At 34.9% G+C, this 13,077-nt stretch overlaps 1 protein-coding gene across 2 annotated transcripts; it reads right to left on the reverse strand.

The window, feature by feature from the left end:
* Positions 1–1,255: 1,255 nt before the first annotated feature.
* Positions 1,256–9,094, reverse strand: LOC148609773 (uncharacterized). 2 transcript variants are annotated; one of them, XM_088541129.1, is made up of 2 exons: positions 8,802–9,094; positions 1,256–3,112 (listed from the first exon to the last, which is right to left on the reverse strand). In XM_088541129.1, the coding sequence occupies exons 1-2, from the start codon at positions 8,836–8,838 to the stop codon at positions 2,247–2,249; spliced, it is 903 nt and encodes a 300-aa protein (XP_088397255.1). In that variant the 5' UTR covers positions 8,839–9,094; the 3' UTR covers positions 1,256–2,246. The 2 variants fall into 2 exon arrangements, with proteins under 2 accessions (XP_088397255.1, XP_088397254.1); XM_088541128.1 differs by lacking the exon at positions 8,802–9,094 and adding an exon at positions 7,513–7,688.
* Positions 9,095–13,077: the final 3,983 nt, after the last annotated feature.

Below are 13,077 nucleotides of genomic sequence, written 5' to 3' on the forward strand. Positions count from 1 at the left end.
CCTAAACAAAGCATGTAAACATGTAGCATATTCTTGTAGTAATTATAATACTAGTAAAATACCGGTAGTCATTTTCCCATCGGAACTCATGAGTCTTCACATCGTTTTTCTACATAAAAAAGACATACATACAAAAGTCTATAGGTTTAAGTTTACACGTAGTTCAAACATTTATGAATGCTAATGACCCTACCATTAAAAATCACTTACTTAGTAGATAAAGTGATAAGTCATGTGGTTAATTAACGAGTTAAAATGAATTTGTATCATATGAACAAGGGCGTAACTAAGATCCATTTGATATATGAATAAATCCAGCATAATTATATAATTGCCAAAACACCCCTGACTTAACGATGATGAAGCACTAAACTTTTCTTGGTTATAATGTAAAGCGTCGTCTTACATCGGAATTTTGACAGCACAGTTACAACTATACGAAAGGCAATTTCCGAAACAGAGGTCCTTGTATCTCCAAAGGAGCTACCAACCTCTGTTTCGGAGATTGTACGATAGGTTTAGAAATAGCTACTTCTTACGAATATGCTATTTGTTTGATATTTGGTCGACGTCCATTACATTTCTCTGGTAGATATTGGAAGTAAATGTAGTAACTGCATGTAACAATCTCCATATACAGTGAACCAGTGTCAATTTCCTACCAACTTGTTCAATATACAAATTGTTTACTCAATATTTCCTTTTTTCATATCCATGTACCACCAGATAGGATTACCACAAGCTACTCGGATATTTCTGTTTACCCTACCGATGCACCTAATCCATAAACATTCACACACTCCGTGTATAATTCCTTTGCAGTATTGTTGTTTTTTTTTGTACTGTCTGTCTCATTGTTGTAAACATTTGGTTTTTTTTTGTTTTTGTTTTTGTTTTTGTTTTTTGTTTTTTTGTTTTGGAAAAATTTCGAAGCAGTGAGTAAAATATAGCTAACAAAGGCATTTTTCTATAAACAAACGGAATGCCCCTTTTGCTTCTTAACACACTTGGTTTGTTTTTGTCTGTTTTCATTTGGTATACTAGAGTATTTGGACCAGTAAGTCTGATATATCAACAGCTGCATATCGTCATTATGTAGATTTTGGTTCAATTACATGTACATGTACATCTTTATAATCGACCCGACCCTTTATTGATACATTTCTTCTTCAGAAGCCTCAATTGCATTGTTGTTTCCATCTCACGTACTCAACACTGTATATTTCGTTCCCCTTTCAACTCATATAATATAAAACAGAATAAAGAGATACTTTACTATTTGTGTTATAAATATACATATATATTTAGACATGGTTTATATACATTCTAATTGACGATATTTGTATAAATAGAGATGTTCGAAAAAAAAATTATTAGACTACTAATTCGGAGTTAATTTTAAGTAGTTTTATTTCTCCTTTTCTAGGTTTATACGTTGTAGTAAGAACTATTTCTCTCTTTAGTGATTATTACAATATTCATCCAACGCTTGTATATACAAATGTAATCATAGACATCGACCTAAACGGATACAGGTCGAGATCTAGATGAACGTTGCAACTGTATCGTGAACCTTAGCATAAACGTCAGCTGCGCCTCGACCCCAACCAACAAAAATATAACTCCTTATCCATTTGAAAAAAAAACGCCCTGGGAAAAAAAAGATAACTAGTCATTAGTTGTAGGCTCCATCATGATCTCCATTGTAATAGTAAGTGTCAAGCTTGGTGTGTGATAACATCAGGTCGAATGTAAAACAGACAATGTTGTTGTTACCAGTCACTAAAATACGTTTAAAAGTTTTCAACCATTCAGAAAAATATATTATGTTTTCTAAATCACCTCACTACGCCACTTTAAAAAAAAATTGCCACGAGGTAAAGTGGTCGACAAGTTTAATTCGTTTAAAAATATATTTCCAGTAGCTTAACACCGATTAGCACTATGTCAAATGAACGCACGCCTGAGGTAAGGGCGAATTCTTTTTAAATTATACTGGTCAGTAAAATTTGAACACGTCCGTACAACCTCAATATTCTAAGTACTATAATGTTACATTCTAAAACTCTATCAATTCTAAATAGTTTCTGTGCAAAATAATTGACACCAGTATAAAAATACATGTGGGGTACATGTGAATATCCTAATATGAATGTAGAAATCATATGAAGTGCATTTGCCTTATTGTAAATGCACTTTACTGCTTTACACAAAATATAATATACGACTCGGTCTTTGTTCTCGGGTTATATAACTTCTGAATATCTAGGTATGGTTGAGTAGGTAGAGTGTATTGTTCTAGCAGATCCCGCCCTATCTCTCGACATATAGACGAGACTACGCGATCTAGGTGTGCTTGAACGGGTTAGAGTATAACTCCTTTCCATCCTTTCTACTGGTCTAGATCTCACTGCGGTTACCAATCTTTCAACAGGAGCGGCAACAACGCGCTCAACGGGAGCCGCCCGTGTCACAACTCTTTCAACGGGAGCAGCAACAACGCGCTCAATGGGAGCCGCCCGTGTCAAAACTCTTTCCATTGGAGCGGTAATAACTCGTTGTACTGGAGGTGCCCTTGTAACGACCCTTTGAACTACTGGTTCGGCTATCACCGTTTGACGTACTGGCTGCACGACCTTCTGCACAACAACGGGTTTCGACATAACCTTTTCTACGACTCTATTAACATGAACTGGCATTGGAACAACTCTTTCTACCGTTCGAATAGTAGATACTGGTTTAACAATTCTTGGTACAGGACTTACAACCCTTTGTCGTACCTCTACAGGCCGACTAACTACAACTGGTGCCGGTTTTATTACTCGAGTTGCAACTGGTACCCTTTCGACGACATTTTGAGTAACAACTTTTTGAACAGGAACTAGTTCCTTAACAACTCTATCTTCAACTGGTACCACTGAGGTGTAAACTGCTTCTGGAACCGTCACTGATTCGTGAGTATCTGTCAGAACCAAAGGTTCTATGTCTCCATTTGTAAATGCAACATCATTCATTTCTCTTAAAGAACTATGAGTACTATCTGCATCACCATTCGTTTCTTTTTCTAAGTATACAAATCCAGTATCCACTAAAAAGCTATTATCGATATCTCCTGCAATAAAATGAAGAGAAATAAAAATCAACAAAATAAAGTCATAATTGCTGTTGAAGAGCCCTGATTCTGTTGATACGGTGTGATATTGATATTTAACGACATCTATAATTTGTAGTTGCTGTATTCTACCTCTAGAAAAAAAAACCATCTACATGGTCTTCGACACTGTTTTGGGGTATACATGTAGACTGTTAGGCCTATATTTCTTATATATATTTGCTTAGAGTTCCAAATCATGGGTGGGCCATTTTGTTTCAACATACACATGTAAAGTAGGCCAACCACGGGTTGATATGTAAATGTATGTATTTCATGAAGCCGACATTTCTACAGAATGTAAATAAGGCATTGCGTAACAACGGTTTAAAAGTTCTTAAAAGAAAGCTAAAAAGAAAATCTGCTATGAAATTTTAATTTCACACTCGAAGGAGCTTAAATTAATTTTGAATATACGGTTAATCCTATTAAAATAAAGATATGCCATCGATATTTAAAGATATCCTTTTTGTGGTATAATCAACAGTTCTTTGAGTTCAACGATAGGCACGAAACAAATGTGCATACATGCTTAGTAAATACGTTGTCCAAATAAATTGTAACATGTAACTTTGACCTTATTGTCTGGGTCGGTTGTAACAGCGAAGATGTACATTGTCACAAATGGTGTATCGATAGATAACAGTAACAGGAAAGTCACCAGAACATAGATGAAATATTGCTGCTCGGGCGTTAAACCCCAATAATGAATGTAACAGGAATGACATTTCCCGAAATTATCCACCCAAAAGTTGCTGCGACACCGGCATTTGAATGCCAACGACACAAAACAAAAATGCACACTATGCACACTTGTTTTGTTGGTAAATACTTTATTATCCAGTTATTCGTTTTAAATAAATCATTAAACAAAATGCAACCTAGCTTAACCTGAATGTCATGTAGGTCTGAAACTATACTTAATTGGAACTACAACGTAAAAGATACTACAGTTATAGAATTTACCGGTAAAGCGCTCTTTATATATATAATAAATATTATCTAAAATACAAGTTCTACATGTATACTGAAATGACTAATTATAAAAAAATGAACTATTTCGGTTTGTACAATTGCTTCGAGAATTTGTTTGCAATTATACTTTACTGCAAAGTTCTTCTTTTTGTGAGATTTTTTTAAAAATTTAATCCGCAACCAAATCATTACACATTAACCTTCCATGTGATGACCTTTCTTGTCAATATTTATCTAAATCATGATCTAAAGAATAATAGATAGCAATAACAAAAAATAATATAGACCAAGACAAGATAAGATGAATACCTAAGTTCCAATTAAGTCATTCAAATCATAGAATTGAACGATCCCACTTTAACAGTTATTTCCTTTGGTACATACCTGAATATATGTTTTCACTAATTACAGTCATGTATAAATACTTATCAAAACTATACCCAGCCATGTATTATGATGTAAAGTTTTTTTCAATCTGTAAATAAATTATTAAAAGAAATTTACTGATGTCGATCCAGAAGGATACTGTAGACAAAACAGATGGCGACCCAGATGGATACTGTAGACAAGACAGATGACGATTCAGATGGATACTGTAGACAAAACAGATGACGATCCAGAAGAATACTAAAGAAAAAAAGGTGATGATCCCGAGTGATATTGAAGACAAAGCAGATGATGATTCAGAAGGGAACTGAAGACAAAAAGGTGACGATCCAGAGGGATACTGCAGACAAAACAGTTGACGATCAAGATAGATACTGTAGACGAAACAGATATTGACCCAGAAGGATACTGAAGGCATAAAGATGACGATCCAGATGGATACTCCTGAAAAAAACCCAAAACAAAACAAAAAAAACAAAAACAAAAACAAAAACAAAAAAAAAACAGATGACGATCCAGGATACTGAAGCCAAAACGGTTGACGATTTAGATTAATACTGAAGACAAAATAGATGACAATCCAGAAGGATACTACAGATAGAACAAGGGTACTGCATACAAAACAGATATGGATCCAGAAGGATACTGAAGACAAAAAAGTTGATGATCCAGAGGGATACTGAAGACAAAAAAGATGTCTATCCAGAGGAATACTGAAGACGGAACAGATGACGATCCAGAAGGATACTGAAGACCAAACAGATGATGACCCTGATCGATACTGAAAACAAAAAAAGATGAATATCCAGAAGAATACTGAAGACGAAACAGATGATGACAATGATCGATACTGAAAACAAAAAAGATGAATATCCAGAAGAATACTGAAGACGAAATAGATGATGACCCTGATCGATACTGAAAACAAAAAAGATGAATATCCAGAAGAATACTGAAGACGAAACAGATGATGACACTGATCGATACTGAAAACAAAAAGATGAATATCCAGAAGAATACTGAAGACGAAACAGATGATGACCCTGATCTGATCGATACTGAAAACAAAAAAGATGAAGATCCAGAAGAATACTGTAGACAAAACAGATGACAATCCAGAAGGATACTGCAGATAGAACAGATGACGATCCAGATGGATACTGCAGTAAAAACAGTTGACGAACCAGAAGGATATTGCATACAAAACAGATGTAGAGCCAGAAGCATACTGAAGACAAAAAAGATGATGATCCAGAAGAATACTGAAGACGAAACAGATGACGATCCAGGATACTGAAGACGAAACAGGTGACGATCCAGAAGGATACTGAAGACGAAACAGATGACCCTGATCGATACTGAAAACAAAAAAAGATGAAGATCCAGAAGAATACTGAAGACGAAACAGATGACAATCCAGAAGGATACTGCAGATAGAACAGATGACGATCCAGATGGATACTGCAGTAAAAAAATTTGACGAACCAGAGGGATATTGCATACAAAACAGATGTGGACCCAGAAGCATACTGAAAAAAGATGATGATCCAGAAGAATACTGAAGACAAAACAGATGACGATCCAGGATACTGAAGACGAAACAGGTGATGATCCTGAAGGATACAAAGGGCAAAATACAAGAAGTCTGGGAATGATAATAATGACATACCAGAGATCAATTGAGGATCTGGGAGTCCTAGAAACCCGGGAATTCCCCTTTTGTTGGAAAGAATTAATAGGGACCAAAAGAGAGGAAATCAAAGAAGGATATTAGAGACATGCCAGAGATCATTTGAGGATCTGGGAGTCCTAGAAACCAAAGAATTTCCCTTCTGTTAATAAGAATTAATAGGGACCAAAGCAGAGAAAAACAAGGAAGGATATTAGAGACAAAACAGAGGACAACAAAAGAGTAAAACAATAACAAAACTGAGGACAAATAAATAGGAAAATAGAGACACAAAACAGAAGACAACGAAGGAGGAGTATAGAAAAAAACAGAGGACAACGAAGTATAGTACAAAACAGAGGACAACAAGGTAGGATATTATACACAAAACAGAGGACAACAGAGTAGGACATTATACACAAAACAGAAGACTATAAAGTAGGACATTATACACAAAACACAGGACAACAAAGTAGGATGTAAGAGACAAAATAGAGGACAACAAAGTAGGATATTATACACAAAACAGTGGACAACAAAGTAGGATATTACAGACAAAACAGAGGACAACAAAATAGTAAAATAATGACAAAACTAGGATAAATAGGAAAATAGAGATACGAAACAGAAGACAACAAAGTTGGATAATAGAGAAAAAAAACAGAGGACAACGAAGTAGGATATTAGAGACAAAATAGAGGAAAACAAAGTAGGAAAGATAAAAATTAGAGGACGACAACAAAGTAGGAAATAGAGACAAAACAAAGGTAATGATGACAAAACAGAGGCAATCGAGACAAAACAGGAGACTACAAAGTAAAAAAAAAGAGAAACAAAGTAGAGGACAACAAAGTAAGTAAATAAGGACAAAACAGGGGACTACATAGTTTTACAATAGAGACAATACAGGGGATTAAATAGTGTACAATAGATACAATACAGAGAACAATCAATGACAACCAAGTAGGGATGACAAAGACATGACAGATGGAGACCCAAGATCATAAAAGATAAGAAACAGAACAGAAAATAGACTGGTAGGATAATGTCGATATCGACCATACACATGGGACGAACTTTAGCCTGGTAGGATAATGTCGATATCGACCATACACATGGGACGAACTTTAGCCTGGTAGGATAATGTCGATATCGACAAAACAAATGGGACGAATTTTAGCCTGGTAGGATAATGTCGATATCGACAAAACAAATGGGACGAACGTGACATTAGGAGAAAACCCAATGAAGCCAGACACAATAATAAATATTGGGTCAGTTTCCTGTAGACCCCATGTTCAGTCTTTAATATAAAAATAGAAAAACTTACTGCTGAATGAGCTTTTAGAACTCGTGGATGTTGAAGATGCCACATCCGACTGTGCATCCGACATTTTGCATCTAAATCTTAAGAATTGTTAATGATACAAATTATATCACACCTAAGTTATATAGACATTTAAAGGAACTTAAATTGATCATGTTCTTGCTGCGAGGACAACTATTTTTAACACCCAACGTATCCTCTATACGCCTACCTAAATCTACACAGCGGTTTGATCTAGGAGTTCCTAAAGCCATATGAATAGATATACAACGAACGTTATTTTGAATGTTTTGAAGCGTACAATATTTATCATTTAATGACATTTGTAAACCCAATTATGCATAACACTTAAGTTTTAATGTAAAATTCTTTTTGGTTAGCAATCAAAAGTATCTTTTAAAAACATCGAATTTAATATTTGGCTTACCCGAAATGTATTAGTTTTTTTTATTTTTATTTCCTTATTTTTTTGCCCGACTGATAGATTGAATCGTGGTAGATGAAACATGTGATAACTATTTCTTACATGTGTACACTCTACTCTATTGACATTGACCACTAGCGGGCTGAGTCGGATACAAGACGAATACTAATAAATAGGTGCTATACGGAAAATTTGAATTCTAGAAATATTGATAATTTTATTTATATGATTAAAACAGTATTTTCATACGTATATAACAACTGCAAGTCTTTTATAACAAATTTGTAATTTGGATTTGTACTGAGACATACATGTAGTTCCTTTTGTTTTACCTGCTGATAAATATTGCAAATATTTTTTTTACTTAACAAAACGGGGATGGACCCAGGATATCATGTTAGAAGCTTAAATAGAATTTAAAGGCCGAGTTAAGTAAAGCAAGAAAACTTTAGGGGATAGTAAAATTTGTGAAAAATCAAAATTTTAGTAAAAATGTTGTTTTCAAACTTTATAGGAGGCGTACGCCAAGTCCGCCCCTTGAAATGAGTTCGCGCCTACAAAATCATTTAAAAACACCACTACTTCAAGATCAATCATAGACACTTCTAATGCCCATAATCTCAAATTAAAAGAATTTTTATAAAATATGTACACATATTTATATACAGAAATAACCATGACACAAAAAAAATATTTGCATCTTTAGTTTTGCTCAGAAAATTTATTTGCTGAAAAACTAGCATGGTATAAATGCACATGTATCCTATAGTTCGTATGGCTTGTTCGTAGCAGGAAAAAAAGTTAATTGCATATTAATTTACTTTATGTAAAATGTATGGAATTGTAAATAAAATACACAAATACGTACCGTTAACAGAACTATAGTGGACGTTATCGGCGGCCATCACCACTCCTTCAATGAAAACTCTCCCATAAAACTACTGTGTGGTATATAGATATTCCTTTGAACCGTACGAACAATATTTACTTATTTAAACCCAGAAAAATACTCGATACAAAAACTAGTTAAAATTGTCCAACTGTGCTTGCCCTATTTGACAGTTTTTATATCGTTGTATATAATTATTGAAAGGTCCTTTGCACATTGTTCAGGAACATTTAAATTGGTCGTCGTTAATACCCAATGTATTTTTCTAATGAACAGATACTCATTCACCCGGAATCGTAGTGACCAGAAGCAGACTATACGGTATGTCAATCGACATAAGTATTTTCAATAGAGGAAGAGATGATTCGCGATAGTCGTCATCAAAATCGGATTATCTCGAGTTGGGTTTAAAGTCTTGCAAATTCTCATGTGTTTCAGACCGATGCGAAAACTATTATACATTGTAATGTTGATATACACTGTAAAGTGGTCATCGATCAGTTCATACACCCTTCATCAAATCCAAATCCAGAATCCGAAATGATCCGACGTTGATGAAAACAACCGCATCAACAACCCCGATTGATGAAAACTACCGCACCAACAACGTTGTTGGTGCGGATGTTTTCATCAATCTAGGATCATCTCGGATTCATGATTTGGATTTCATGAAGGGTGTAGGAAAGATATTAAAATTGCAATGTATAGTTCAGGTCTGGAATTTATAAATCATATTCACTGATGCTCTCTGGTGATTTTGCAGCTGGGAAGCTTATATTTTATCAGACAACAAATTTGGCAGCCTCATGTAACCATTGATTTGACGAAGTTTAACCTCTGTAATCATTTAATCAAGTGAAAGATAACAAAATATTATTTATTTTTAATGTGCTAAGTTACATGTTCCTATTCACTTTAAGATTGTAATTCCTTTGGTAATTTAAAATGTCCATGTAATTCAGGTGGGATTAAATTCATAAGTATTTCACTGTTTTGATATACTTTCCTTGATTCTGTGATGTTACAGTATTTCATTTTGTTCATTCTGTTACATTTTGTTTTACCGAAAAAATCCAAGAGAGACGCAAATATACTTTACTCACATTATCCACTGTTCTAATATGATGTGCTTCAAAGCTCTTTAGACCACAGCAGTGGTGAAAAGTGATAAACATAAGAATAACGTTATAGACTGTGGCTATTTGACAATATGAAGAAACTATTCCTATTAGAATCGAAATAAATCACGGAAACTCCCTTTCATCATTGTTTTACCACGGGCTGGCCATTTATGTCGTTATTGAACCCTACGCTATCGCTTGGGGTAAAACAGTGCGACAAAAATAGCCAGCCCATGGCAAAACAATGATACAATGGAGTTCCCGTGATTTATTTCCGTTATCGATTCACACTACGTTGGCAATGATCTTTCAAAAAGCTGAGTTAGCTAATATACGTGTGCATTAAAAAATATGAATGTAAAAATTCCTGAGTTTACTTTTAACATCAATTATTTATGTCCAAGATTTAAATCTCTTTTTTTACACTTTGTATGTGTTAAGGCTACACAAAAATATTTTTGACAATCGGAAGAAAATGTGGCAGGGAACGATCGATTTTTTTTCTCAAGACTTGTACTTTTAGAGACACAATATTCTTTAACAAGTGTTTAAAAAAAAGTTGATCGCGCAATTATGCATATATAAATATGTAGTGCATACAAGTATTTTTAAAGTAGATATTTGACATTACAAATGTGAATTTCCAAGGCAGTACAATAATCAAAATATACAAATTATTTGAAGTGACCTGTTTTATGAAGTATGTAAAATTTACACAAATGGTAACGGCCGTACACTAAATTCATAAGTTTTCGGTCACGCTGAATGGTCTCCTTTCTTTCACTTTAATTTGCCAAATTTCAGAATTATTTTCGTTACATAAGCGGATTCTTTTTTTCCTCAGTATTTAATTGAATTATTTTGAATGCGCATTTAAAACCTATCTTTCATCAATGCAATTGTTTGATGTTTGTTTGTTTGTTGGGGTTTAACGTCCGAGCAGCAATATTTCAGCTATATTCAGACGATGAACATGGATGATAAAATGAACATGAAATGATGATGTGTCACAATATTAAAAAAAAAGGATGGGACACAAGGATAATGGGGTCGACAGATTTTGATTGCCACTAAAATAGGGAGAGATGGGTAAGGTTGGACAATTTAGCTTCCTGTGGCGGAGCGCAAAGATTCCCACTCCGGGAGAATACCACAGTAGGGTTCTTTACCGTGCGAGGAACGTGGCATCTTCCGCAACACGGTGCACCACTATGGTTTGCGGTCAGGTTTTCCGTATTATAACCTGACAACCCCCAGCATGTAACACGCCAGGGTTACCCCATTCCACCACCTAGGGCAAACATCCCAGCTGCTCTGTGGGTAGAGCGCCTAGCCCCCGGCTAGGTTTCTGAGCACTATTTAGTCGCCTTTTATGACAAGCTTAGCGCTGCTGCAGGCCTATTCTTTTAACACCCGGACCTGCACGGGGCTTAATTGTTTGACATTTACTTTCCGCTCTGAATGAAGAATTCGCGATAATCTGTAGTTTATCTTTATCGTGTAGCTAGTTCTTCGCATTCGAATGCTGTCATTTTGAGTAATTATGTTGGATGTCGAATCATACCAGTGCTGGAAGGTTTTATAACTATGTATCAAAAGCCGGAGTTTCAGCTTAGGTTTTTCTTTTCAATTCAGAAATGTCATTAGTATGCCAACATTGCGGAGACACACTTGCTTAAAATCCTGCATGAGGTGCGTCACTAAGGATAGGAAAGTAGTATCATTTATCTATAAATGATGGAAATAATAACACGAAAATAACACTTGTCAATATTTCTTAATTTGATTTGAAAAAAATATGAAGCACCCACAATTTTATTTAGATATTTATTCTCATTCTCTCTGTTTGCAGTATCTTGGACTGGCTGAATCTTGCCATTCCACACCAAGACTTTAGTACTACTTCTTAAATGATATCAAATGTGGGATCCTTGAAATGTAAATATATATAATTTAATTATTTAATGTACCTGGTTCATCCTCCCAGTTTTTAGTGGAGTCGGGGATGCACATTTACGTTTATTACTTTGTTTGTATTATTTGGGTTATTTTATGTTCTTTGTTGTGTGTGTCTGTTTTCTATGTTTGGTCTTTGTCCCTGGATTACATTCTTTTGATTTCCGCTAGAATCTTAGTTACCTTGATTACTCTAATATAAGAACACTTTGTATACAACACAAAAGTCAAGATACTATAAATATACTTTAGAGCTAAGTTAAACGTGCATCGTCAAAATTAACGAGGGCCTGAATGATCAATTGTGTTCATTCAGAAATTTTACGCCCGGCACCGTGAAAATTGTGATCAATTTGGAACATCACGAACAATCATTATCAGAGAATGCTGTACAACACATCCGTCTATTTTATTCATATTGTCTGTATCTCCAGTTTACTACGCATGCATTCGCTGGTGCATCGTATTTTATGTCAAATACGAGTGTTTAAAGCTACATCATTGCGAAATTGTCATTATCCTTCCCGGCGAAAAAGGAAACGTTCGCAGTTACTGAAAGATGTCTGTCATTTTATAACGGTCTGTAACGAAGCTGGGGACGTTCCAGATAAGCCGAAACGACCGACGACTGGTGGACCTGGCTGATGACGTCTAAAATATAAGATTGCATTCAGGTCATATGCATTAAAATCAATAAAATATTTTAATAAAATTACTTTCTTTCTGTGATAACTAAGGGGACAACCATTTGACTCTGAAAGGGGACTGGACAATTTTGTGGGGTCAGAATATTTCCAAAAACTGCCAGCCCCCTCCCCTTCAGAGTCAACTGGTCGTGCCTTAATGACTAACGATCAAATTATTACACATAAATGTAAGCAGTAATCCCATTTTCTGTTTTAAAGGTGATCATGAGGTAATAGAAATAAACAAAACATTTTATAAGTTCTATTCAGACCCAAAATTACCTTGACTGTTCACACAAAATGAAAAAAAATATCCCTATAACAAGACACCCAAAATCTAAACTATCCCTATAACGAGACACACAAAATCTAAAATATCCCTATAACGAGACACCCAAAATCTAAAATATCCTAATAACAAGACACCCAAAATCTAAAATATCCCTATAACGAGACACCCAAAATCTAATAACCAGTGACTCTCGAAATACA

Source organism: Perna viridis, chromosome 8, assembly GCF_037379345.1.
Source record: "Perna viridis isolate PV_CMFRI_1.1 ecotype Kerala chromosome 8, ASM3737934v1, whole genome shotgun sequence".
Taxonomy (NCBI): Eukaryota; Metazoa; Mollusca; class Bivalvia; order Mytilida; family Mytilidae; genus Perna; species Perna viridis.

What these genes read in the sequence shown, in the direction of transcription:
- LOC148609773 (XM_088541128.1), bottom strand. Translation starts at nt 7,576, where the DNA reads ATGTCGGATGCACAGTCGGATGTGGCATCTTCAACATCCACGAGTTCT. An exon ending in TTCTAAAAGCTCATTCAGCA is followed by an intron (nt 3,113 to 7,512) that starts GTAAGTTTTTCT and finishes ATTTTATTGCAG; the next exon opens with GAGATATCGATAATAGCTTT.